This window comes from Zingiber officinale, chromosome 10B (genome assembly GCF_018446385.1).
Source record: "Zingiber officinale cultivar Zhangliang chromosome 10B, Zo_v1.1, whole genome shotgun sequence".
Lineage (NCBI taxonomy): Eukaryota > Viridiplantae > Streptophyta > Magnoliopsida > Zingiberales > Zingiberaceae > Zingiber > Zingiber officinale.
Genome location: NC_056005.1, coordinates 4,151,301 through 4,176,780, shown reverse-complemented (window position 1 = coordinate 4,176,780; position 25,480 = coordinate 4,151,301). Strand labels below are relative to the sequence as shown.

General features: G+C 38.7%; 5 protein-coding genes across 14 annotated transcripts; 4 read left to right on the top strand and 1 right to left on the bottom strand.

The window, feature by feature from the left end:
• The first annotated feature begins 254 nt into the window (after positions 1–254).
• On the top strand, positions 255–3,677 carry LOC122030255 (xyloglucan endotransglucosylase/hydrolase protein 24-like). The gene is made up of 5 exons (XM_042589436.1): positions 255–533; positions 624–817; positions 886–2,371; positions 2,494–2,859; positions 3,235–3,677. Exons 1-3 carry the CDS (start codon positions 255–257, stop codon positions 1,253–1,255), a joined length of 843 nt encoding a protein of 280 aa, XP_042445370.1. The 3' UTR covers positions 1,256–2,371; positions 2,494–2,859; positions 3,235–3,677.
• A 1,691-nt stretch (positions 3,678–5,368) lies between these two features.
• LOC122030292 (protein ENHANCED DISEASE RESISTANCE 2-like) lies at positions 5,369–6,610 on the bottom strand. The gene has a single exon (XM_042589470.1). It carries the CDS (start codon positions 6,351–6,353, stop codon positions 5,466–5,468), a length of 888 nt encoding a protein of 295 aa, XP_042445404.1. The 5' UTR covers positions 6,354–6,610; the 3' UTR covers positions 5,369–5,465.
• A 513-nt stretch (positions 6,611–7,123) lies between these two features.
• LOC122030293 (DEAD-box ATP-dependent RNA helicase 16-like) lies at positions 7,124–11,744 on the top strand. 10 transcript variants are annotated; one of them, XR_006125385.1, is made up of 7 exons: positions 7,125–7,597; positions 9,066–9,245; positions 9,831–9,904; positions 10,561–10,634; positions 10,889–11,025; positions 11,094–11,131; positions 11,221–11,515. XR_006125385.1 is itself a non-coding variant. In XM_042589471.1 (5 exons), exons 2-5 carry the CDS (start codon positions 9,153–9,155, stop codon positions 10,964–10,966), a joined length of 366 nt encoding a protein of 121 aa, XP_042445405.1. In that variant the 5' UTR covers positions 7,124–7,597; positions 9,066–9,152; the 3' UTR covers positions 10,967–11,515. The 10 variants fall into 10 exon arrangements, 4 of the variants coding, with proteins under 4 accessions (XP_042445405.1, XP_042445409.1, XP_042445408.1 ...); XR_006125381.1 differs by having other exon boundaries at positions 7,124–7,597; positions 9,809–9,904; positions 10,539–10,634; positions 10,886–11,424; positions 11,491–11,744; XR_006125380.1 differs by having other exon boundaries at positions 7,124–7,597; positions 9,809–9,904; positions 10,539–10,634; positions 10,886–11,131.
• An 882-nt stretch (positions 11,745–12,626) lies between these two features.
• On the top strand, positions 12,627–14,278 carry LOC122030112 (WRKY transcription factor WRKY51-like). Its single transcript, XM_042589267.1, has 3 exons — positions 12,627–13,557; positions 13,641–13,769; positions 13,848–14,278. Exons 1-3 carry the CDS (start codon positions 12,896–12,898, stop codon positions 14,002–14,004), a joined length of 948 nt encoding a protein of 315 aa, XP_042445201.1. The 5' UTR covers positions 12,627–12,895; the 3' UTR covers positions 14,005–14,278.
• Positions 14,279–16,266: 1,988 nt separating this feature from the next.
• On the top strand, positions 16,267–25,266 carry LOC122029360 (7-dehydrocholesterol reductase-like). The gene is made up of 13 exons (XM_042588309.1): positions 16,267–16,457; positions 17,225–17,447; positions 18,530–18,585; positions 19,582–19,684; positions 19,768–19,833; positions 21,785–21,898; positions 22,740–22,866; positions 23,217–23,317; positions 23,454–23,579; positions 23,674–23,738; positions 23,906–23,987; positions 24,072–24,154; positions 24,946–25,266. The coding sequence occupies exons 1-13, from the start codon at positions 16,366–16,368 to the stop codon at positions 25,010–25,012; spliced, it is 1,305 nt and encodes a 434-aa protein (XP_042444243.1). The 5' UTR covers positions 16,267–16,365; the 3' UTR covers positions 25,013–25,266.
• Positions 25,267–25,480: the final 214 nt, after the last annotated feature.

Genomic DNA, 25,480 nt, shown 5'->3' with positions numbered 1-25,480 from the left:
TACAATTCATAGTTCCCATAGCAAATCCACTGCAAAAGCTTCTCCAAGTCCAAATCCACTGCCCAATTTTAGCCCCTGGAAAACCAGTTCCAGAAGATGCACTGCAACAACTGGATCCAGCTCATTTTCTGAGCTTCTTGGATCATCAACTAATGGACCTTCCTCGATCTTCACCTACCCTTCCCTATATAACACCACCTTGAATCTTCCTTCCTCCACCAACTCATCCGCAGATCGTCTGCTGTTCGAACGCCATGGCTTCATCTGTTTTCTTTCGGAAACCACCTTCCTACTTCCTCTTGCTTGCATTGCTGATTACTTCATCGGCTGCAGGCAATTTCCACCAAGACGTCTATATCACTTGGGGCAATGGCCGTACCAAGATCCTCGACAATGGCCATCTCCTCACGCTCTCTCTCGACAAGTACTCTGGTTCTGGCTTCCAGTCCAAAACCCAGTACCTTTACGGCAAGTTCGACATGCAACTGAAACTCGTACCGGGGAACTCTGCAGGAACAGTCACCGCCTTTTATGTAAGCATTAATGCAGATTTGATCTTTAACTTCATGCATATCGATAACATTATTGACCTGCGTTGGCATAATGCCATTGCACTGTTGCAGTTGTCGTCGCAAGGTGCAATGCATGATGAGATCGACTTGGAGTTCCTGGGCAACCTCAGCGGGGACCCCTGCGTCCTCCACACCAACGTGTACAGCCAAGGGAAGGGAAACAGAGAGCAGCAGTTCTACCTCTGGTTCGATCCCTCCAAGCATTTCCACACCTACTCTGTTTTGTGGAATCCGTTCCATATTGTGTGAGTCACATGAATTCTGTGCAACACTGAATAATGCATAGCATCTAACATCATTTATACGATTGCAGGTTCTACGTGGATGGGATACCGATCAGGGAGTTCAAGGACAAGGAGTCGATAGGGGTGGCTTACCCTAAGAGCCAGGCGATGAGGGTTTACGGGAGCCTGTGGGACGCCGAGGACTGGGCAACGAGAGGAGGGCTGGTGAAGACAGATTGGTCCAAGGAGCCCTTCGTCGCCGCCTTCAGGAATTACACCGCCAATGGCTGCTCCTGGCCGTCGTCCTCCTGCAAAGCCGACGCCTGGATGTGGCAGCAGCTCGATGGTGCAGGGCTGAACAAGCTGAGGTGGGCGCAAAAGAACTACATGATATACAACTACTGCACTGATACCAAAAGGTTCCCTCAGGGCCCGCCGCCTGAGTGCTCTGCAAGATAGATCAATCCTTCATAATCGATCTTCTTCATACAGAGGCATCTTAAAACCATAAATTCCTTTACGTTAAAATAATAAATTCCCAATCTTTTTTTATGGGAAAAGAATAGCTGATCGACGTACGCAGACAAGAATCACAGAGGCTGAAGTCACGAGAAAGAATAGAAACAGAAAATGAAATGGGCGAGGGTTTGACCGTAGAGTATTTTGGTGTCGAGATGTTGTGGAGGGTGGGGCGAATGCAGCATGCCATGCGCAAAATGATTGACCAACACTATATTGCCTATTGTCCAATTAAGTGACCGGCGCCTCGCACTAATTAAACAATAGACAGAGATCGGACATTCCTCGTGTTAAAAATGATGAAGCATGAAGAGGAGGATTCCACTGCAAGTCGTCTTCGACTTTAATTGCCCTACCACAGAGGGAAGGTGGCTTGCAGCAGGTCATTCTCCTTTGTCGGCCTCAAACGATGTGAGCCAACCATTTTCTTCCTTTTCGCCATCTACATCAGTCCATTATTCACAGTGGATTTGAACGATGGAAAATTTGCACAGCGTTGACAGACAGACAGATACACGTTTTGTTCAATTAGGTAGACTTGATCAGATGGAGGTATATATCCACCAAAGAAATACTTCCTTTCTAACATCTCCTCCAATATCATCACTCTCAACGACACTGATATGATGAAGTCAGAATGATTCGACTGCATTTGAAATTTAGAATGATGCTCTAGATCTCCACTATGACTTCCATTGCCATTTCTTAGCTTAATTAACCCACTCTCCACATTGCAATCTCTTATTTTAATCTGAATATGGTATAGGATTAAAATGTACAGTTGGAGTACCATGAAAAATAAGAAATAGCAATGGAAGTCATAGTGGTAGTTGCTGGTGCCGTTGTTTTCCTCTGCAAGCAGTGCCCACCATCCCAATACAGAAACAACCAAAGAAGGAAGCTGACCCCCACGGGATTAATGGGAGATCCAAGTGACATCCACTGTAGTCCACTCTTCTTCTTCCTCCACCCCCTGCCTCAATTCCTCTCCCTTCCCATTCATCTTCCTCATTTCTTACATTGTGTTTATAGACGGTCTTCTTTGTGCTCTGCAGTGTACGACATTTTAGATGAATTCCGTTTCTCGTATATAAAATATATATTTGTTATCGCCATCCTTCCTTCTTCTCTGTCTCTGTCATCATTTTTTTTTTTTTGCTGATCTTTGTCTGCAACAGATTTGGCCGGTGATGAGTTAATGCGGTTCTTCCCCTCCGTTATTTGGTATCCAAGTAGTACGTGAGGAGAATGAAGAGGAGACGCGCTCAGGCTGCGTTGATCGCATGCTTAATCTTGTTCGTCGTCGCCGGTTCCTGGCGCGGCGGCGTCGTCCACAGGAAGCACAGTAGGCACCATCACGCCGGACGTCGGCCACCACCACCGGCGCAGGAGCTGACTGCTGCCGGCGTAGCTACCATTCGCCGGCAAGGATGCAGGTTGAAGAAGGTCGATATTCTCTGTAACGACGGCGAGAAGAACCAGAGCTTGGTCGTCGACAACGACAAGCGGCGCGTGCCGACCGGCTCAAATCCATTGCATAACAGGTGAACAACTATAAAGGAGATCTCATGACAATATTTGATCAAAGAAGATTAATGAGATGGTTGCGTATTGATCTGCTTGTAGATCTTTCACTTCCTCTCTCCTTTTTGTTTTGGACATGGAAGCTAAGGTTTGCTCGAAGAGATTTTTTTTCCCCCAAAGTATTCTCGAGGTTAAAATATATGAATTTGAAACTAACATTGTGCCATCTTTCCAATTATCTCATTCATCCAATACTATAAATCCTACAATATTTGAAGTTACAGTATTATTCTGCAACATTATTAATTTGAAGTTAATTTTTCCATATGTGAAAGCCAGAGTTCTTGAGCAAGGACATAAAATAATTGTTTGAATTTGTCTATTTAATGATTCAGAATATTGTAAAGAGTGGTAATTAAGTAGCTGCACACTACAGAGCAAGAGGAGCTTCAGTGATGCACATGAGAGCTTGGCAGACTTTTTCAGGCGACTTCAATTTGCTGCAGTTCAGTTCAAACCCGACCTCTGTTTAACAGACACAAATCTATATTCATGTGAAGACATGAGAGCCACGTGTGGGGGGTTGGGGTTCCTCATTGGAGAGGAGATGACAATAAATAATAGGGCAACTAATGTTAATATCTGTCCAAGGAATCTATGTAAAGGGTCATAGATTTGACTCTTTTTCCTCTACAGTGAAGACGCTTGACATTTCACTGCGGCTGCAGCAGGAAGAAGATTGTGTTGCCATGGCATAGCTATCAAGCACAGCATCTGAGTCCATTGTTTTTATAACCTCATTGTTTTTTTTAAAAAAAAAAAAATAGATCTTGTAAAATTAATTGTTCTCATTTAATCTTTTCCTTAAGCTTTTTAAAACATCCTAAATCATTTTAAAGCACAATTATTTTAATTATATTAGTTTCTGAAGAAATATATATTGAATGAATTGATCAAATACATGAGCAAACTAAAGAAGTCAAATAAGAATTTAGATGGAGTTGAAAGGAATGAAGATTAATTACATATGTAAGTGTAATCAAAATCTTTTGTGTCATATTTTAGGATTGCAATAAATTAAAGTAACACATCATCACTAATTACCAATCAAAGATCTTTCCTTTTTTGGAGTTTTGTGGCAATCCTGAAGAAGAATCCAGTTATCATCTTGAACAATAGAAGACTGAAACTTCATAATCAATCTACATGCTTTCAGATTTAATGGAGAAAAAATATCTAGGAAATGCAACGGTAGAGAAAACAAAAATGATTTGACTTGTTCTTTGCAGGATAAGTAGGAGTATCCAATTTTCAACGGATCATAATTTTTAATTCAGAAATCATAATCAGGTTTTGTCTGAGTAAGAATTGAAAAATCTAGGTTTGTTATTATAGAACTCGTAACCGTCAAGTTTTAGGTTAAAAAAATACCGTTTAAGTCATTTTTAGAGGATCGAATATTTTTTTATTATTTTTAGTAATTTCTATTTTTATGGTATTTAGGATATTTTTAGAATGTTAGGTATTTATGAATTAAAGTTGACCTGTGTATATCATTGTTTGAGAGATTTTTCTCTATAGTGAATAAATTTTCTTTTTTAGTAAAATCTAGAAAATAGTAGGTTTTTCTTTGATTTTGATGGTTTTTTTTACCTTCTCCTCAAATTTTCCTTCTAGTTAGCCCATTTTCGGAAGAATTAGGGCGTCAAGGTCCGCAATGATGCTCCCAGGCTGCGTCGCAGTTGTTTATCAAAAGAATCTTCCTTTTGCTCTCCAGCTCAGGAATGGATTTAAAGTTGCTGGCTAGTTAGCTAAATCCTTATCAGAATGTAACTGTGTCAAATTGGCATCCAATCCACTTGCAGAAGAATATATTTTTTACATATATGGTTTTTGAAATGCAAGTTAGGTGTGTTTGTATTGCCTGATTATTACTTCCAAGTCTCTATTGTACAATTATCAGGTTGCTGAAACATATAATAAAATGCACCAAAAGAAACATTTTGAGGGACTACAAAACAGCTTATAAAAAGTAACATTTGGAGGATGCTCGCCGCAAACAACAATTTTGAAATGAGTAAGCACAGAAATGGAATAATGTGATGCCATCAACCTGTAGATACAGACACAAGCATGCAGCACAGAATGTTTAGTGGTGGTTCATGTTTGTAGCTGTTAAGATCAAGACTGATAGATGCATTTGGCATATCTACAAAGCTAGTAGAGAGGTCGTCCGTAAGTTTGAGCTAGAAGAATTAACTGACAGGAGGTTGCAAAGCCTGGGGAAATGAGGGCTGAACTGGAATAGCTATGAGCCAGCTCTGCTAGGGATATAAAGTGTTCCTATTTACGGGAACTGCTTCTGAAGAGTTCTGGCAAACCTAAGGTGGAACTGTTGCAGTTCTAAAATGGGGCTAATGTGCTCTCAAGGTTCTAACTTAGGCCACAAAAATTAATGATTCTAGATTGCAAAAAGGAACAAGTATGCGAAGCATACAACTGATGCAAATGTAGCCTAAACACAGAAAATGAATCGAATACTTAGTAAAAACAATTAGACAGCTGACGATGAGTAATCGTGGATAATTGAATAGGATTACAACTAGATTGATTCTTCACTAAGCAGCTAGTGAAGAATGCCTAACCGTCCTTCCTTTCCAACGTCTCTGGTCTCCACGTATCTGGCGGAACTCATCTCCATTTGCGCCACCCGAACCGCCCCAATAAGCCGCTCCGGCAGCTCCTCCTCCTCTTGTGCTTCCACGAGGAAGCCCATGTCGATAGTCACTTCAGTGACGCAACCTAGAGCGATGTGAAGGATAGCAGTGGCGATGGCGGAGCTCCCGATGTCCACATCGATCTCGAGGTAGTTCTCCCCGCGGTGGTAGTTGCAACCGAGCGCCTTCCCCAGGAGGCATGCGGCGTGGTTCCCCACGGACGTCCTCACCAGCCACGGGCCCTTCACGATCCGGTTCACGATCTTGAAACGCGCGTTCCTGAACGCGTCGTCGCCATGGATGAAGCGGTACAAGAGGGATCCGGCCGGGATCGGATCCTCGGCGGCGTAGTAGAACACCGCGGAGTGGCATTCGCGGCCTGGGATCTGGAGGTTAACAGCGACGACGAAAGCCTTGCGGGCTCGGCCGAGGGAGTGAGCGCGCCGTAAAGCGGTGGCGATGCGGTTGTCCCGGCGGCCGACGACGTTATCAAGGCGGTTGGCGGAGCGAAGCCAGTCGACGCCGGCGGGCCGGAGAAGCCACTCGCCGGAGGGGTACTTCTGGCGACTGGAGAAATAGTCGGGGCCGCGTAGCCGGAAGAAATCCCCAGGAGGGGAGGCCCAGCCGTTAACACCCTTGTGGAGGTCAACATGACGCAGGCTGCCCCCCTCGATCGCCTCCCGCCGCCAGTCATAGCTGGGATCCTCCACCACGGCCAAGGAGATCACCCGCGTCGGTGCGAAACCGCTGGCATCCTCGTAGGCAGTGTCGTTTGGATTCTTCGTCGTCGGGCACATCTCCGGCGGCGACGACGCTTTCTTCTAACCTTTTCGGCCTCTGCCTCGCCAATTTAACGTACAAATATTACGGCATACGCCATCGCCTTACTGTCGCCCAGAGAAGATCTCTTGCATTGCCACTGCTACCCTTTAGATTGAGATTTGTTTGGACCCTGGCCGACTGCAAATAGCGGAGCCACCCAACCGGCCGGCGGCTGTAATTTTCGTACAAGGTGATCCGCTGTCACGTAGAGTGCAAGACTCAAGATGCTTGCCTTACCTATTTCGGAAACGTGTTCCTCCACGTTGCGTCCCAATAAAATTGTCGTCTATTTGTCGCTACGCGATGTCATCTCTCGAAGTCACTTCTGATAATCCCCTCTTTGACTGCGTCCGCCGGAGGACGCGAGTCATTGCTGCAGAACGCTGTTCCTACAGTGGAGTTGGTTTGGTGCGGCGCAGTGAAATTATCGAGTCATTGCCGCAGAACGCTGTTCCTACAGAGCATCTGGTTTGGTGCGGCGCTGTGAAATTATGGAGGTGAGTTGGCAACGGAGGTTTTGCAGAAGCAAATCCAAAATGCGAGCTGGAGGAGGGGAATGGAGCCCACCGGGAGGAAAAAACAACATGCCACGGTGGCAATAGCACTTCTATATGGATTGGCGCACTTGCTTGGAAGGGAACCGAATGTTGGGGATGAAAATCTGACTCACAATATTTTTTTCGAATATGTTCAAATATTGTTCTTGCTAAAAACCAATAATATTGCTTTATGGTTATAAAACTATCTATTGTTTCTAAACATCACTTCTCGTTATTTGAATGTTTCTTAATTACAAACATAGCCCTGCGCCCTTGTCCTGGTGCCCTGTCTGAATTTTCCATCCGCCACCCAATCGTATCTCAAAACCTAAACACCTAATTACCTTCAAAACAATCTACTTCCCAACGGCGCGGAGGATTACGGCGAACATCGGCAGCGGCGTGGCAGCAAAAGCGACAAGCATCTATTGACAGCGAAGACTACGACGAACAATCTGTTGCGAGTTAGCAGCGCCTTGATTTGGCCGCTTGAAGCCGAGGACGTAGACTTAGAGCTACAATAAGATGGAGCATCGAAACCCGATGGGCGGGAACGAGGAGAAAGAAGAGGACGTCGACTTTGAGGAACTCGGTTTTGACCCCCGTTTGACGCGAGCGATGTCGAAGAAGGGCATCGACAAAGTCACCCCCATCTAGCGCGAACCCATCCCTTGATCCTGGTGTGCCACTTTTCTATTTCGGTTTTTAGGGTTTTTCTAATATGCTAGACTTGAGAAAATAGAAATCCTAGGAGAAAATCCTACAAAATATTGGGAAAAAGATAAGGTATACTATAAACTTAATATCATCAATTCAGATTTAACTATTAAAGCATATGACTTGAAATATACTAATTGGAAAATGAAAGAATGCAAAATGCATATTACTCTAGTCATAGAAGTCCTGCTTTTGTTGTTAACAAAGGAGCGGAATCAACACGAGTTCAATCTAGAATGATATTCAATTATAAACGCCTTAATGATAATTGTCATAAAGACGAATATAAAATAACAGATAAGAACCAACTACTCAACAAAATCCAGAAATCAAAATGATATCTTAAATTTAATATGAAATCTGGGCTTTGGCGCGTTAAAATGCATCCTGACTTAGTCCCTTGGGTAGCTTTTTCCTATCCTGAAGGATAGTTTGAATGGTTAGTTATGTCTTTTGGCTTTAAAATAGCATCTCAAGTTTTTCAACACAAAATGGATGATATTTTTAGACCAATAACTACTTTCACTTGCTTGTATATTGATGACATTCTAGTTTTCTCACGCACCAAAGAAGAACATTATGCTCATCTACACATAATTTTTAACTTATTTGAAAAACATGACTTAATAGTCTCACAGAAAAAGATGCAATTAGCTGTAACACATATAGACTTCCTTGGCAGTCTTATTGGCCAGGGAAAAATTATACTCCAACCCCATATTTCCAACAAGATTTTGGCCTTCCCAGATAAAATAAAAGATGTAAAAACACTCAGATCCTTTCTAGGTTTACTTAATTATGCTAGACTATACTTGAAGGACATTGGCAAATTAAGTGGTCCGTTGTACAATAAAACCTCTCAAACTGGACAAAGGTATTTTAATCAACAAGACATTGAGTTGGTTAAACAAATCAAAGCCAGGGTACAACGTTTACCCCAATTAACTTTACTATTAGACTCAGACTACTTAGTCATTGAAACTAACGGATGTGAAACAGGTTGGGATGTCGCTTTATTTAGTAAAAAATCAAAATATGACACTAAATCTTCAGAAGCTCTTTGTCGTTATAACTCTGGAAAACGAGCGAAGGGGTTAGAGTTTTTTATGTAGCGTTACCGACGAAATTAAAATTCCGTCGGTAATATTTAATTTTACCGACGGAATTTTTTTCTTCCGTCGGCACCAATAGGATTTACCGACGGAATGAATGATTCCGTCGGTAATCCTGCTTTCTTTCATACTGTCACGTCTCCATATCCTTGAGGTTTGTACTTTTATAATTTCCTTTATTCCTATTTTTACAATTTTCCCTTTTGTCCTAATTTTCCTTCATATTCTAATTATTTTATTTCTCAAATACTTGATTAATTGATTTAGATTTGTGGGTATGATATATACCTGATATTTATTTTCTGTTGTTGGTTATCAGGAATTCAATGCAGGATTATTTGATCATTTAATAGCAGCAGATGACAGCCAGACAAAGGAGAAGGAGCCAAAGGAGAGGGAAAATAAAATGTCATCAAAGAAATCTAAAAAACAAGCAAGGCACAAAGTAGATGGAGAGTTTGGAGGTGTCAGACGAATTGACTTCAAGAATGTATTTACGGTATGTTGATGGCTGCAAATGTTACTTTACTCACGTACTGTCTTCCACATTCTTGGACATTTCAGTTATTTTCTCCATACAAGATTAGCACGTGTTACCACATATTCCAAATGCATACTTCTCTGAAAGATTAGTGGACTTGCCTTATTTTCATCACCTTGCCAAACTCTAAATTTTCATGTCACAATTGTTTTCCTGGACAACAAAAACCAAGCTTTATCCCACCCACTAGGCGGGTTGGCTAATTGTTTTCCTTTGCACAAACAAAAAATTTGCACAATATTGAACCTTATTTTCATGACCCTGTTAAACTTGTGAGATGGAATTTTGTGATTGATCAGATGTAAGCATGGAACGGACAGAAGGATGGCCAAATTAACTATTTAATCTCGTAGGCATCTTTGGACTTGCCTTGCTAAGATTCTCCATGCAGTGACCTATTATCTATCCAGATTAATGTTTTTATCTTTTTGCAGAATAAAAACGTTTACTCTTCTTTTTGGAATCAAGTCAATTTGAGATTTTTTTATACATCTATCAGGCTATGTTATGCCTCACTACAGGTAATCAATTTTGACATGCCAGAAAACTCTGCTGGATACATTCACAGGATTGGACGAACAGGAAGAGCATTTAACACTGGTGTATCTGTCTCCCTTGTAAGCATTTCACTCTATTAGATTTAAATACTGCAATAAGTTCTGAAATGACCCAGAAATGTTCTTTTACTTGTCGCAAGAAATAGGAATCATGTCATCTGTTCATTAAAACAACAGTCCCTAGTTCTTTGTATTTTAAGTTTATATTATTAGCAATTTATCTTCTGTATTTTAAGTTTATATTATTAGCATACTTCTCCGAAAGATTAGTGGACTTGCCTTATTTTCATGACAGTGTCAAACTCTAAATTTTCATGTCTGTTTTTCTTGAAAACAACAACTAAGTTTTATCCCACCCACTAGACGGGTCGGCTAATTGTTTTTCTTTACACAAACAAAAAATTTGCACAATATTGAACCTTATTTTCATGACCCTGTTAAACTTGTGAGATGGAATTTTGTGATTGATCAGATGTAAGCATGGAACGTACAGAAGGATGGCCAAATTAACTATTTAATCTCGTAGGCATCTTTGGACTTGCCTTGCTAAGATTCTCCATGCAGTGACCTATTATCTATCCAGATTAATGTTTTTATCTTTTTGCAGAATAAAAACGTTTACTCTTCTTTTTGGAATCAAGTCAATTTGAGATTTTTTTATACATCTATCAGGCTATGTTATGCCTCACTACAGGTAATCAATTTTGACATGCCAGAAAACTCTGCTGGATACATTCACAGGATTGGACGAACAGGAAGAGCATTTAACACTGGTGTATCTGTCTCCCTTGTAAGCATTTCACTCTATTAGATTTAAATACTGCAATAAGTTCTGCAATGACCCAGAAATGTTCTTTTACTTGTCACAAGAATAGGAATCATGTCATCTGTTCATTAAAACAACAGTCCCTTGGTTATTTCCTCATGGAATCTAAGCTAGTTTTTTTTTTAATGATCCTTGATACTTACTGAAGGATTAATACTTCTGAAAGGCGAATAATCATAAATGATGTTATTTTCTATTCTATCTTCTGGCACTAGCAGGTATCCTTAGGAGAGGATGCTGCCTTGAAAGCAGATGAACTATATACAGTGGTTCAGACATTTAAAATATTAGAGTGATGCTGCCCTGATAGCAAACGAACTCCGCAATGTTCAATCTCTCTCGTCTCTCTCAATTGGTATTTTCAACCTTTTATGATGGTCGGTTGTCTTCCAGGTTAAGTCTTTTGTCTTTGTCATCATTCAGGTTGAAGGCTCATTTTGAACATAATCCGAAAGATTTGGGTAAAGATCAAAGATTTATAGTTCTTTGTATTTTAAGTTTATATTATTAGCAATTTATCTTCTGTATTTTATGAGTCGATCTTTTAAAGCATGACAAGTTGCTGAGCAAGAAGGCTCCTCCATCTCATCTACGTGAGGTTCCTGAATATCTTATTGATCGGACAACCAAGGAAGCTAGCGGCCTCCTAAAACTGTCCATGGCTGCCATGGGAATAAAAACCTCAAAGAAGCGGCCCAGATTGAAACGGGGATTAGGTATAAGCAGAGATCCCCTCAAAACCTTCCCAGTTGAGGTAACTTCTGCTTGATAATATTAAAAGAACATTACTTGCCATTTGCCAAGATCACTGCTTTTGAAGGCCAAAAAAATGCGCTTCTTTCCCATAAAGAGGTTCCACAAAGGTAAGAATAGGAAGACAAACGAGGAAGGAGCTTCAAATCGCCGGAACAAGGCAAAACACGAAGCCGCCAAACCTTGGAATCCATCTTCGGCAAAACTTATGGAGCTTATTACCATTTCCTTATTCAATTTTGTAATATTAATGACAGCAGAGAAATTTGATAATATATTTATAGTAAAAGATGGAATACGATCATCTATAAGAAGATAAATAAAAAAAAATCATAATTAGTCAAAGGAAGATTTTTTTCCTGTACTTTATCAAAATGAACTATTTGGGGGGGGGGGAGGTAATTCGATCAGATATTTCATGTGACATGAGCCTGTTGTCTGTTGTGCCATCATCAATTATAATCCGGCTCATTCAAGTGGGCTGTCTGTAGATCCACGAAGAAAAACCGGAATATCCCCCAAGGCAGAACGTAGTAACTCAACCCCTCTCTTTTGGCCATCAGCGAAGGTGCAAATTTGGGTATTCAATTATAATGGCCGTCTGTTTCACGCCAACGTTCGGGCCCCGCTTTGACGTTTGTCTCTTATCCTTCATTATTTTCCGTCCACATCATAATGGCAGTACTGTTATTTTATTTTCATTAATTAAACGTCAAACTCAGACATCGATTATGGTCAACGCTACAGCTGAGTTCAGTGTGCCATCCACCATATTTTATTTCCGCATTAACTTATTTAAATCTTAATAAACGCATTAAATTAAATATAATAGTAAATTACAACGGATAGACTTCTAATAAAATATTGAATAAGATTACAAGACCAGCAGCAGCCAAAATTAAAGATAAAAGTCTACTACGACTGAGATAATTTTCAAACATGTGATCTTGAGAAAAAGGAACAGCTGTCAGGCCAATGATTTCACTCAACGGTCGACGTCGGAGGTGGAAGATGGGTAAGCGATGAATACGTGGATCATTTTTTTCCTTGATTTCTTTATAGATATTCTTCGTTATTTTATTTTATTTTTAATTAAACACGCAGGACGAGGAAGTCCACCCCCACTTGTTGTCCACCTAATTTGTGGACCAATAGCCTCAAAACTCAACTCAATATCTTCTCCTTGTTGCACAATGGGTCCTGCATACGGCGACAACTTGTCTAGCAAATAGAAGAAATGGTAAGAGTCGGGTGCGTGTTGGCAGAAAGAAGAAGAAGAAAAAGCGATATCCAAAATTGAATACAATCACGAGGAGAAAGTGAGCGGTATCAGCCGTTGGATGTAAGGCTGCCTTTGACTCGAATCTTAGTCGTCCTCTTTATAAAACATTCCATCTTCCTTGCTCCGCCATTCCCTTCTTCCGTCTTTCTCGTGTTGCTCGTTTGTTAGAGATTCGTTCGGCCGGCGCTCGATGGCCGTCGATCTGATGAGATATTCCAAGATAGACAACCAGATCGCCATCCAGGAAGCAGCCTCCGCCGGCATCCGCTCCATGGAGCATCTGATCCAGCAACTTTCGCTCCAGCAGCAGCAGCAGCAACCGCTCGACTGCCACGAGATCGCTGGTCACGCCGTCTCCAAATTCAAAAAGGTCATCTCCATCCTCAACCGCACTGGCCACGCTCGCTTCCGCCGAGGCCCCACTGCGCCGCCGCAGCCTCCTCTGCCGGAACCGTCTCCACCCGCAGCCACGAAGACGATTGCTCTTGCTCCGATCCCGCTCAGCGTCAAGCCCCCAAACCACCCGCTCTCGCTCCTGCCTCCGCCGCAGTCGTTGACGTTAGACTTCACGAAGCCGGTCACCGCCTCGGCTAGGGAGTGCTTCAGCATGTCGACACCGATGCCGTCCGCCACGTCGTCGTTCGTGTCGTCCGTCACAGGTGACGGCAGCGTGTCGAACTGTACGCTCGGACCGTCCTCTCTCCTCCACCCTCTCTCTGCTGCATCGGCTGGGAAGCCGCCTATCTCATCCACGAATAAGCGGAGGTGCCACGAGCACGACCAGACCCAATCGGAGCAAGTAGCTGGAAAATACGCTGTTCCCGGTGCTCGTTGCCACTGCTCCAAGCGAAGGTGAATAGAGCCATCTCGAAATCCAATCCTGTGCCAATTTATACATCAGTTAGCCCCTAACGAATTAATCCTCGATTAAGCAGGAAACTGCGTGTTAAACACACGATCCGCGTGCCTGCGGCTGATTTGAAGGCGGCGAATATCCCAGCCGGCGACGAGTACTCGTGGCGCAAATACGGGCAGAAGCCCATCAAGGGATCCCCATATCCAAGGTAACTCCTTTCCCAGCTCCGCTCCGTCTAATCCCGATCAAACTGGCACGGATCGATCTTACTCTCTTCAAACCGCAGGGGTTACTACAAGTGCAGCACCCTGCGTGGCTGCCCTGCGAGGAAGCACGTCGAGCGTGCGCCGGATGACCCCTCGATGCTCATCGTCACGTACGAAGGAGAGCACCGCCACACTCCCTCCGCCTGCATCCCGATCTCTGGAGCCGCCGCAATGTGACGCCGTCTCAGTGCAGGCCTCGGCCGTCTCCTCGATCCCCTTTCCCATGTTGTTCGATTCGTGGGCTCTCTTCCGCTGCCTTTCGACGAGGAGAGAGGTTTTGTTTTTTGTAAAATATTTTCTTCGTTGAAGAAAAAACCGAAAAAAAATTGAGCAAGCGGCCGGTGCGTATCAAGTGGCAGTCTTTGTCGTGTAGCGGGCTCGTAATTAATTGGGTTGGATTGAAGAGCGTTTTGAAATCCGGGGATTGAAGTCTACGTCTTCCTAATCCATACCCGAAGAAATATAACGGGTCCCACCGGAATCGAATATGGGTCAGTTGCGTAGCTCGCACTAAACTGCGGGTCGTGCTTGAGAAGGTACGATAGCAGAAGTCAAAAGACGATGAAGATACCGGGGCCCACTGCCTGGTTTACTGGTGCTTACTGACGGTATTTGTTTATTAAATGGCGGTGAAGGTGGGTGGGCCACCTGAACCATTTCCTAATGCTGTATTATTTGGCAAAGTGATATTATTTTTTACGATTTAAATATTTATTACATATTTTTTTTATTTCGGTTTCAATGCTTTTATCAAAACTTATATTTTAAAATCTATTAGAGGATCTATCTATTTATTTAAAATTCCTTTTAACCATATTTAAATTTTATTTTCTTTCTTCACATTTCTAAATTAGATAAGCTCTTTTAAAATTGTGAAGAAAAAAAATTGTTAGATTTTTGCTAAATTGAAAAAGGATAAATTATAGGAAGAGATAGAAAAACATTTAGAGCCGCATTTCCCACCTCTCTTACACTTTCATCTTCCCGTCCTATTTATTTTTTATCTTTATATCCTTTCCTTATTTTCTTGTCCATTTTTTTAAAGTTTTGTTTCTTTTTTTTATTGGGTTTATTTTTTTAATCAGTTTTTTTATCAATTTTTTTTTATAGTTTTATTATTTTTGAATAATTTGTTTTTTATTATATGTTTGTAATTTTTGTTTATTATTTAGTTGTAGATTTTATGAATTATTATTTATAAAAAATTTAAAAATATAAAAATAGGGATGAAAATAAAAATTATATATATATATATATATATATATATTATGTAATAATAAAAAATACATAAAATATATAAAAATAGAAATTTTAATCAATTTAAATGGAAGAGATGTTTTGACATATGTCATGGGTTGAAAGGGAGATAATTTAAAAAGAAAGTTTTGACACGTGTCAAGAGTTAGATGGTGGATAATTTAAAAGGAGGAGATGTTCTGATATATGTCAAGAGTTGAAGGGTGAATAATTTAAAGAGAGTCAGAGATTTTGACATGTGTTGTTGAGAGTTGGAGAGGAGTAATTTTAAGGGAGGAGGGGTTTTGACATGTATTAAGGATTAGATGAGAATAATTAAAATGTCGAATTAGGAAATTAATTTAAAGAAATAGAGAGATTCTGACTAAATTAAAAATTATATAAAAAATAAAAAAAAATTAATAAAAAAATAATAAATAAAATTGATTAAAAAAATAAAACTAAATAAAAATTAAAAAAAATTAAAAAAATACCAGTATAAAATAAAAAATTTAATAAATAAAATTGATTAAAAAAATAAAACTAAATAAACATGAATAAAATTTTAAAAAAATTATAAGTAAAAAAGTTAGGAGTATAAAGGTTATTTATACAGAAGATAAAATTGAAAAAAAAAGGGGCTGCGTCAGAGGGATGGGAGAGAAATTTACAAAAACCATTTAGTTAAACCCTTTAAAGAAAAAAATAAATTATCTAAAAATAAGTGATTGGACCTTTGATTTATTATTGATATTCCGTATACTTCTTTTTTGAAGTATAAATTATCTATTGTTTTAATTATATTTAGTAATAAACTTTAAAATGAATTGTACAAGTATTCACATGTAAAGCGTTAGTGGGCGCGGAATGGCTTTGCTTCTCCATGCTGGCAAACAAGTTTCTGTTGTTTTGAAGCCGTTACGAAATGGCTTATTCCTACAGACAACTTTCTGTTCCTTCGAACCCGTTCCGTGCGAACGACTTTCTGTTATTTTTCTGTTTTACCTGCGGGTAGCCCTTTCGTCGCCAATTCCGTGTTTTTCTTGTAACACCGAAATGCCATGTCTATAACATGGATATAAACTCATCGTCACAATGATATAGACGACGATGTAAGTACATGACGGTAGTGGCATTCTTGTGAATAGGAAAAAGTATGAGGTGAATCATCGGAAAGGGTCAATTTCTCCGAAGATGGGAACAGAGTGAATGGATCTCGTCTGCGCTGCGTCGTTCTAATAAAAAAATCTCAGCAGTGAAGCGAGTTCGACACCAGCATCGGCAGAGAGGAGGACGACGGAGATGGGGGAAACGAAGACAGTGCATTCACCTATCGTCACTTACACTTCCATAGTCTCGCTCCTCACGCTTGCCCCTCCCTTCGTCATCCTGCTGTAAGATCTCTTCGCTCTTCATTTTCCCTGCCCTTTCTCTCTGATTTGTTTAGGTGATTGCAAATTGTCAGACTATGGGCGTCTTTTCAGCATACCGTATGCTCATTAAATGGCGGAGCCAGCCCAGGTGATCTACCCGGGCTGATCTCAGGGTGTGGGCCACAAGCGCCGACGCCGACGTTGTCAACGTCTTCGCTCCGGGCTAGCTGATGACGTCGACGTCGTCGCCCCTGGCTAGCCACCGACGCCGACGTCACCGCGCCGGGCTGGCCGCCCATTTTTCTCAATTTTGCCCTTTCTTCCACTGTAATTTTCCTTTTCGCCGTCGTTGGTTACCCGGGTAGCCATGAACGTGGCTCCGCCACATAGTTTTGGTTTATCTATTTCGTCTCCAACTAAGAATTTTAATTCCTTATCAAGCTCATGCTTCAATTCTTTGGAGGTATCACTTTATATTTATAGTTATTAGCTTCTTGGTTAATTTGGAAAGGAGTTAGCTAAATATGTCACCTCATGCCCATCTGGATCCTTTTTAATGTTTCCTTAGTGGTAAACTTGTAAAAATTCATTATACTCGGATGCCAAAGTTTCTCAAACAGCATGTGTTTTTGTTCGATCCATTAATGGATAACCATACTTTTTTCCCTTGTACAGTTATCCTCTTCTTTATTTATATCTTTAGGCTATTTTCTTAATAATGAGTTGAGGATCTAATTACTTTCTGGATGCAATGATCATATTGCTCATGTCACTGTTCTTTGACGCAGATGGTATACGATGGTTCATGCTGATGGATCTGTCCTGCAAACCTTTGAATATTTTAGGAAACATGGACTGCAGGGTCTCAAAAATATCTGGCCTGCACCTTCCCTCATTGCTTGGAAGATAATTGCTTGTTTTGGTGCTTTTGAAGCCATACTCCAGCTTGCACTTCCTGGGAAGAGGGTTGAAGGTCCAATCTCTCCTAATGGAAATATACCTGTCTACAAGGTTTGTGTTAATTACTGACATAACACCTCAGAAATGCCGTTCACATCCCTTTTTGTTTAAAGAATATTTATAAAATTAAAGCAATGCTTGATCTTATAAATACTTCCTGCTCCATTCGGTTGAGGCCCCTGTTTATGCGCAATTACTGTTAGTATAAAGTGATCCTCTGAAAGGTTATAAATGACCTTTTGAATTATGTACTGATGTGGGTATTCTGCACTCTATTGCTTAAAAATTATTTGGAATCATTTATGATCATTGTCTTCACCTGAATTTTTAAAAGAAAATTTCACCATATTATATATATGTATTGGATTAGAGTATTGAGTAGTTAGAAAATGACATGTCAAAAAAGTTAATATAGTAGAGATGAGTGCTAAGATGGATATGAGTCTACCCTGCATGAGCAACTAGCTGTAATTCTAATAGATTGTAGAATGAAAGAAAATATGTTGTGATGGTCTTATGGTCCAAAAGGAACTCTAGTTAACGTAATTAAAAAGTGATCTAAGAGATCCAATGATTCTGTTAATATAACCTCACGTAGATTCCAATCATGGAATAAGATTCATGCAATCTGGTCTCAAAATAGTTAGGACTTACATGACTTGGTGGTGATAATAATGATGATGAAGAGTGTACATGACCTTGAATTACATGTGTTGTTTGTTAGGTATCAAGAAATGTATAGTCTAATAAACTATTTGGTCACAGTCATTCAAGACCATATATCATTGTATAAGTTTTTGATTTCTTTCTTGTTAATTTATCTACTTGTGATAAGTATTCTTAAAAAAACAAATAGCTAGTAGATTTGAAATTACATTTACATCAATGTCAGATTGATTTTGTTAGCAGATAAGGAATTTTTAATTTCAACTTATGGAATAATAGATAGGATGTTGTAATATAATGATCGTGTGGTAAAAGGACACCTCATTTATAGAATTTCTCAATGCAAATACTTCAGTCTAGCAGCTTAGAGATCCCAAGGTCTATTTTTCCTTCTCTTAAGGAGACTATACATTTTGAACAATATGAAGTCATTGTTAACATAAGTTCTTTCTTTCTTTTGATTACAGGAAAATGGCTTACTAGCTTATGCTGTAACATTAGTAACTTACCTCGGCCTTTGGTGGTGAGTGTTTTGAAAATATATAGTGCTAAATCTGTATGATTCACTAAGTACCTGATTATCTTCACATCTCTATGTTCTTTTCTCCAATTTTTTTTTTTTTATCTTCAACTTGAAATTTATCTTTTCCAATTTCTGTTTTGGAAAACACAAGCTATGGAGATTGGTCTGATTGCTATTTGTTGTAAATTTTGAAGGTAATGGCAGTCTTATTTATTTTATATACTAGCATATCACTTAAAAGGCTACAAGTATGCCACTTTTTCCAAATTTAATAGCACATTGGTAAAGTTCTATCTTGTGATCAAGGTTTACAAAGCATATACAGGGCCATAAAGTCATGCAGACAATGACTGAATATTGTTAGTAAAGTGCATAAACTCTCAAGTATTTGGATTGATTAGAGTCAAAGATGTAAGGGGTAGAGGGAAAAAGGAAATCTTTGTTAATGTAATTAAAATGATTTTATAGATTTGAATATTGCCAATGATATAACTTGCATAGAGCTTAATGGATGGTTAAGATCAAGACAACCGACCTTGAATAAGTGGAACTAATATGACTTAACGATGATGATGAGTTACGTATGCAACATATTCAACGTGCTGAAACACCACATTTACATATTTGGTTGTGGTTACATGTTCCTGTAAGTTTCCACATCTCTTCCTAGAAAATTGATAGTATTAATGATAAGTCGCCATGATGATTACCATTGTTATTGCTAAATTTGTTAATCTCCTATGTTTAGCTCATACCTCAAGTATGTAATTAAATGGTTTAATTTCATACTTTTTCGTATTGTTGTGCATACATAGGATTTTGTTTCTCTGCAGGGAGTTAGATGAGTGGTTTTTAGACACCTAGTTGCATCTCTTATTTTCCTCTACATGTATGCACATTTTTTGACGTCGGTTGGCAATTCATGTGTATTTATCTTTATTTTAACATACTTCTAACTTTTAACTATGACCAGTGCTTCTTGAATTATCTTTGAAGGTTTGGAATCTTCAACCCAGCAGTCGTGTATGATCACCTGGGAGAAATTTATTCAGCACTTATTGTGGGAAGCTTAGTGTTCTGCATTTTGTTATACTTGAAAGTGAGCTTCTGTAAATTTCAATCTAGCTTTTCCTATGGTTATTACTATCCTTTGTTCCTAATTTGAGATGTTTTTCTCCAAAGGGTCATTTGGCACCATCTTCTTCGGATTCTGGTTCATTAGGGAACTTCATAATTGATTTTTATTGGGTGAGCTTTCTTAACCAGACATCATTTGCAGAGTTGTTGTGTCATTGTTTTTTTCTGGATTGATTGCACATAAAATAATCAGATAAATGCATCTGATTGATAATTTGAGATACTATGGAGTATGCAAGGGCCTTGCAAATATTTCAAAAAAAAAAAAAACAAATGAACATATTACAATGGATTTGTTGATTTATTTTTTAATCACTGTTACCTAATCATGGCAGGTTATGTGCCAATGCTTAAACTTGTATTAGCTATATTTGATAGTGAAGGATTTTATCTGCTACTTGTGCACAGATGTATCACTATTTTTACATATTAAAATTATGTTTGCATGGGTGCACTCTATTCTTGCATTTCCATTCTCTGTACTAATGGTTACATGAGATTTCTCCAATCTGCATATAGATTAAACTATATTTGTGTATGTTAAAGTTTACTTTGTAGAATATGTAGCAGTCTTACTTTCTTCTGGTTGTATCTTTAACCAATTGATTCCCTTTTGCTTCTTAACTGTGCATGTTTATCCTCAACAAACATTAAAAAGGCACGTCTATTTGCTAAAGTCAAATGTCATAAATTCAATGTAGCCTCATTCATTTTCTTTTTTAGCATAGAAAGTAATATATGCTCTTGATCACAGCCTTAAACAGGAAAATCACTCTGTGATTTGTTTTGCTGAATAGTTAAGTCTCAATCATTAGCCAACACCAGGGAGCAGAACTACCCAAGACTAGTAGTTAATGCTCTAGATATTTCCATGGAAGATTGTGCTATAACATGTTTTGGTGTTGAGGGTCTTAGTCGTAAAAGGAGTACCATGAGATCAAATTGCACTGGAAAATGCAATTTCCTTAGAAAAAAATTAGTTAAATATTTATGTTTGGTACAAATGAATAACCTTATTTGTGACTTCATTAGTATTTTATTTTCAAATGTTTCATTGCCTACTCTGTATGTGTTTGTTCGTGATCCAAGATTTGTTGACTTAAGAGTTCAGAGGATGTTTTCTAACCATATTTACTTGTGGAACCAACTGAATCACAAAAAACCTTCAAGTATTTTTTCCATTATGTGAAATCTTATGAAATGATTTATTTAGAAATCTAAAACACTTGCCACCAATATTCAATGTTGCCATATATTCACTGTCATGGAAAAAAAAATCTCTCACATCCTTGGTCTCACTGCCCACTATAATACACATGCATGTACTTCTGTTGCAACAATAGGATTATTTTTACTATGATGATGGGATCTTATATAATATCACATACATGTAAAAACTCTTTAAAAATGGCTTAGAATATGATGTCTTTGATTTCGGCAACCACATTCTAGCTTTCATTATAAGGAATGCCCAATGAATTGGGCTGTCACAAGTCAATTTGAATATGGCGCATTGGACTACTTTCCTGCCTGGTCTCTATTTAAGCTTTTCAAGCTAGTTCTGCAGTTCCATGAACTTTTCAATCTCTAAAGCTCCATTCATGTTAAGTTGTTGGGAAAAGAGCATCTTGACATAATTGAAATTCTCCTCTTTTTATCAGTAAAGTTTGATTTCTGGCTATACAATAAACACTTGCCTCACACTGCTTGTTCAATTTTCTTGCATGGAGAAGTATATTCACTGATATGAGGTCCTGGCAGAGGAAACCTTAGGTGGAATAGGTTATTCTTTGCTTTTAAATAATTGCCATTAAAACCACATGAGGATCTTACCTCTTGTTGATATTGTTGGACTTCCTTTTGCTCAACCATTTGGTTTGTGCCTTTCTCCATGCTAGTTTTTTCTAGCTGTGTGTTGTTATTGTGCAAGTTGTATCTCATGTATTAATATCCTTCTATAATGAACAAATGAATTACTTGGCAATGCTTCTCAGCCTAATTTTTCCTATCAATGTAGCTGCAATTTTATACAGTTTGTGGACAATTTTTTTTTCTTGTGCAGGGCATGGAACTGTATCCTCGTATCGGCAAAAACTTTGACATCAAGGTTTTTACAAACTGCCGATTTGGTATGATGTCCTGGGCTGTTCTTGCCGTCACATATTGCATCAAACAGGTCAATTTTATCTTTACATCTGTTCTTTGAGCTGTTGATAAATATAGCATATGAGGAAAGCACTAATATGTCAAACAGCATCTGGAACAATAAGGAAATTAATTGAGGAAGAAGATGCTGACTTTACAGATGTCTGTATCCCTGGTTTTAAGCTGGGTGATAGTGAGAAATTTTTCTAATTTTCTTAGTTTAAATTGCAAATCCTTCAGATGTCAGCCTACACTTTTTTTTTTTAAAAATGCTATGGGTTCCTGTAGGTATTACTTAGGGTTAAAAGGCCAATTGATCTTAGTTTTGCCCATCAATGCCTCAGCTTCACGTCCAGTTTGTTAAAAGAACTTTTAGCTTACAGGAGAGTTACAGTTACCTGAATCTTTCCAAATGCAGTGTTTAAAGGCGCGCCTTTATAGTTGGGCGTTGCTCTCATGCGAACCATGCTCCATATGACTGACTGTAGTAACCAATAAAGAAGAAATGATCATTTGGGGAGTAGCTATTTATTGCCATCGACTTGTTATCTCAAGCAATTAGGCACCTGGATGTAATGCCTTATGTCAAAGGATGGATTCCCCAAGTGGACCTTAAAAAAACATGAGAAAGACAAAAATGACTGAAGGTTGTACAGTTGAGAGATTATTTGAAGCAAAACATGTAGAGTTTTCTAGTTAATTCACCTATGATGCTGATATCTGGATCAAAAGACAAGACAAAAAGGATAAATACACATGCAAGGAAACATTTAATATATTCTCTACCAACAATGAACTCAGCACGCATGATCACTGTTTATCAGTGGTTTGTTCAATTTAGTTTTGATTCTCAAATAATTTTTTACCTGCAGTATGAAATGAATGGTGGAGTATCTGATTCTATGCTGGTGAATACTGTGTTGATGCTTGTCTATATCACTAAATTCTTCTGGTGGGAAGCTGGGTACTGGAGCACTATGGATATTGCACACGATAGGGGTTGGTATATAATTCAATAATTCGTTCTTTGAAACTTTTTTTTTTCTATAATATCTGTTTTATGTATGCTTGTGCATAGTGATCAATAATTAGGATCAGGACAGATACCTAACTTTTAGCTTTGAATTTATAACCTATTATTGACCAATAAACATACCATATGAACTTATGAAGTTTGTCAGCTCAATACTTACTCTTCTTACCCCATTCTGATAGAAAATATTTCTAATTAAACATCAGCAACATTTTTCTAATAATTACAATCTAATCTCTACAGTTTTAGTTTGAGTTTGAAGCATAAATCATTTTAAGTTTCTGATGCAAGTTTAACTGTTGCACTTTTCTATCAGCTGGATTCTACATCTGTTGGGGATGCTTGGTATGGGTTCCCTCAATCTATACCTCTCCAGGGATGTACCTTGTTAATCATCCTGTTCATCTTGGTACCCAGGTATATTTTATATATTCAAATTTCTCCCATGAATGATCTTGTTAAATGTAAATCTTATTCCTCTTTTTATAACTTTCTTTTGCCAGCAAGTATGCAACATTTTTTGTAGCATCTTAATGTTTGATTATCTCTGCAGCTTGCGGTTCTCATACTTATATCTGGACTTCTTTGCATCTATGTTAACTATGACTGCGACAGACAAAGGCAAGTCTTTCGCAGAACCAACGGGAAGTGTTTGATTTGGGGGAAAGCTCCATCAAAGGTTTCGGGCTGTTTACACACCATAGTCTCTTATGTGAATTTTTGTTTTATTTTTGAATATGCTTTTGAAGCTTTGAACATATTGATTCCAACAGATAGTTGCTTCCTATAAGACTGAGCAAGGGGAGACGAAAACTAGTCTTCTCCTGATTTCTGGATGGTCAGTCCTTATATAGGCAACATGTAAAATAAGATGATTTGAAATTGTATTTTCCATGTAACTTCATCTTTTGGATCAAAGATGGTCAAACTCTTTATGTTATGAAAGTTTAAGTTGGTTGCAAAGTAAACTTTGAATGCAATTATTAATTATTAGATTATGGGCAGGTGGGGTGTATCTCGTCACTTTCACTATGTGCCCGAGATATTAGCTGCATTCTTCTGGAGTGTACCAGCACTTTTTAACCATGCAAGTGTTTGTTGGATATATTCTATTGTCTGGTAGCATTCTTTGCCTATGAGTTTGATCTGATATTTTATTCTACTACTGCAGTTCCTACCTTATTTCTATGTGATATTTCTCATTATTCTCCTCTTGGATCGAGCGAAAAGGGATGATGATCGATGTTCATCTAAGTAAGTTATAAAAAATATTCTTTGATGTTGTTTCCATATTTTTTTTCCCATCTAGGCACATGATAAAAATATGATGAATAAATTAATGAAGTTAACATATTAAACAATTGTACACATTGATCAGCTGACTTATTGGAAGGTTTGTCCTTTACTATTTTATATGTTATTGTTGAAAAGAAAATTTCTCTTTTGATTGCTACTTTGTAAAAAGTGAGAGTTTAATGAACTGGAACTTCAGGGATTTGGGTCATATTAGAAATGAAGTTGTTCAGGTACTGGATGAATATACCATCAATAGAGCCATGGACAATTAAGTCCTGCCCCCAGGGCATAGCCGAGCCGGTAACCATATAGTAGATTTGCATAAATGGACAATTACATCATGTTGTTATGGGCTAGATGATAACATCAATATACATCATATGGATATTCAATTTTTCGAGATAGCAATTTATTGAAATGATTGCAATTTTTTCATCTTTTTCTCTACAAGTATTCTAGTGTAGAATTCACATCCACCTATTGTTGGAATTTAATATGGTTTCTTTATGATAAAGACTTAGGATTAATCATCTGTGGTTTCATGTATTGCAAGGCTTTATGCCATTCTTCCCTCGTGAACTTCGTTGACCCTGTCAGTGTGGTTTACCCTACCTACCCTGAAATTCCTACTTCCATCTGTCTTTGAATATGGTTAAACATTTCTGAATCCTGTAGATGAGCTTACTTGTGTTTCTTATTTTTATTCTTGACCTGTTGTAAATGTTGATGCAATGTTCAACTTGTGACAGGTACGGAAAGTACTGGAAGATGTACTGCGACAAGGTGCGTTACAGGGTCGTACCTGGGATTTATTAAATATTTCTGCTCGGTTAAGATTCACATCCCAAGTCAGATAAAAAAGATGGTATCCTTGTATTCAAATTTATGCAAGTGTGCGCTCATTGAGTCAACCCTTTACCATGTAGCATAATGAAATGTAGTCTAGACAATCTGACGTTCTGTGGAATTCCTTAGCCGTTTATGCAGTCTATCTAGCTTTATACTCTTTGTATCGTGGTTGATGTAGAGAGACGTTGGATTGGTTTTTGGAATGCTTTGCGTTGCCAGTAGTTTATGATGGTTGAATGTTATGCTGAGAACCAACTCTTCAGGTGCTTTTCCTCTAAGCCTATGCTTGTTTGAGGTGCTTGAATGACCTCTAAGCTATCAGCAAGCGATTTTCTATTGAGACCTTTCTTACTGCTTGCCTACATTTAATTAATGCAACTTAATTGCCTAATTAAATTATGCACGGTGGCTTGAATTATAGGTACTTCTGTGTTT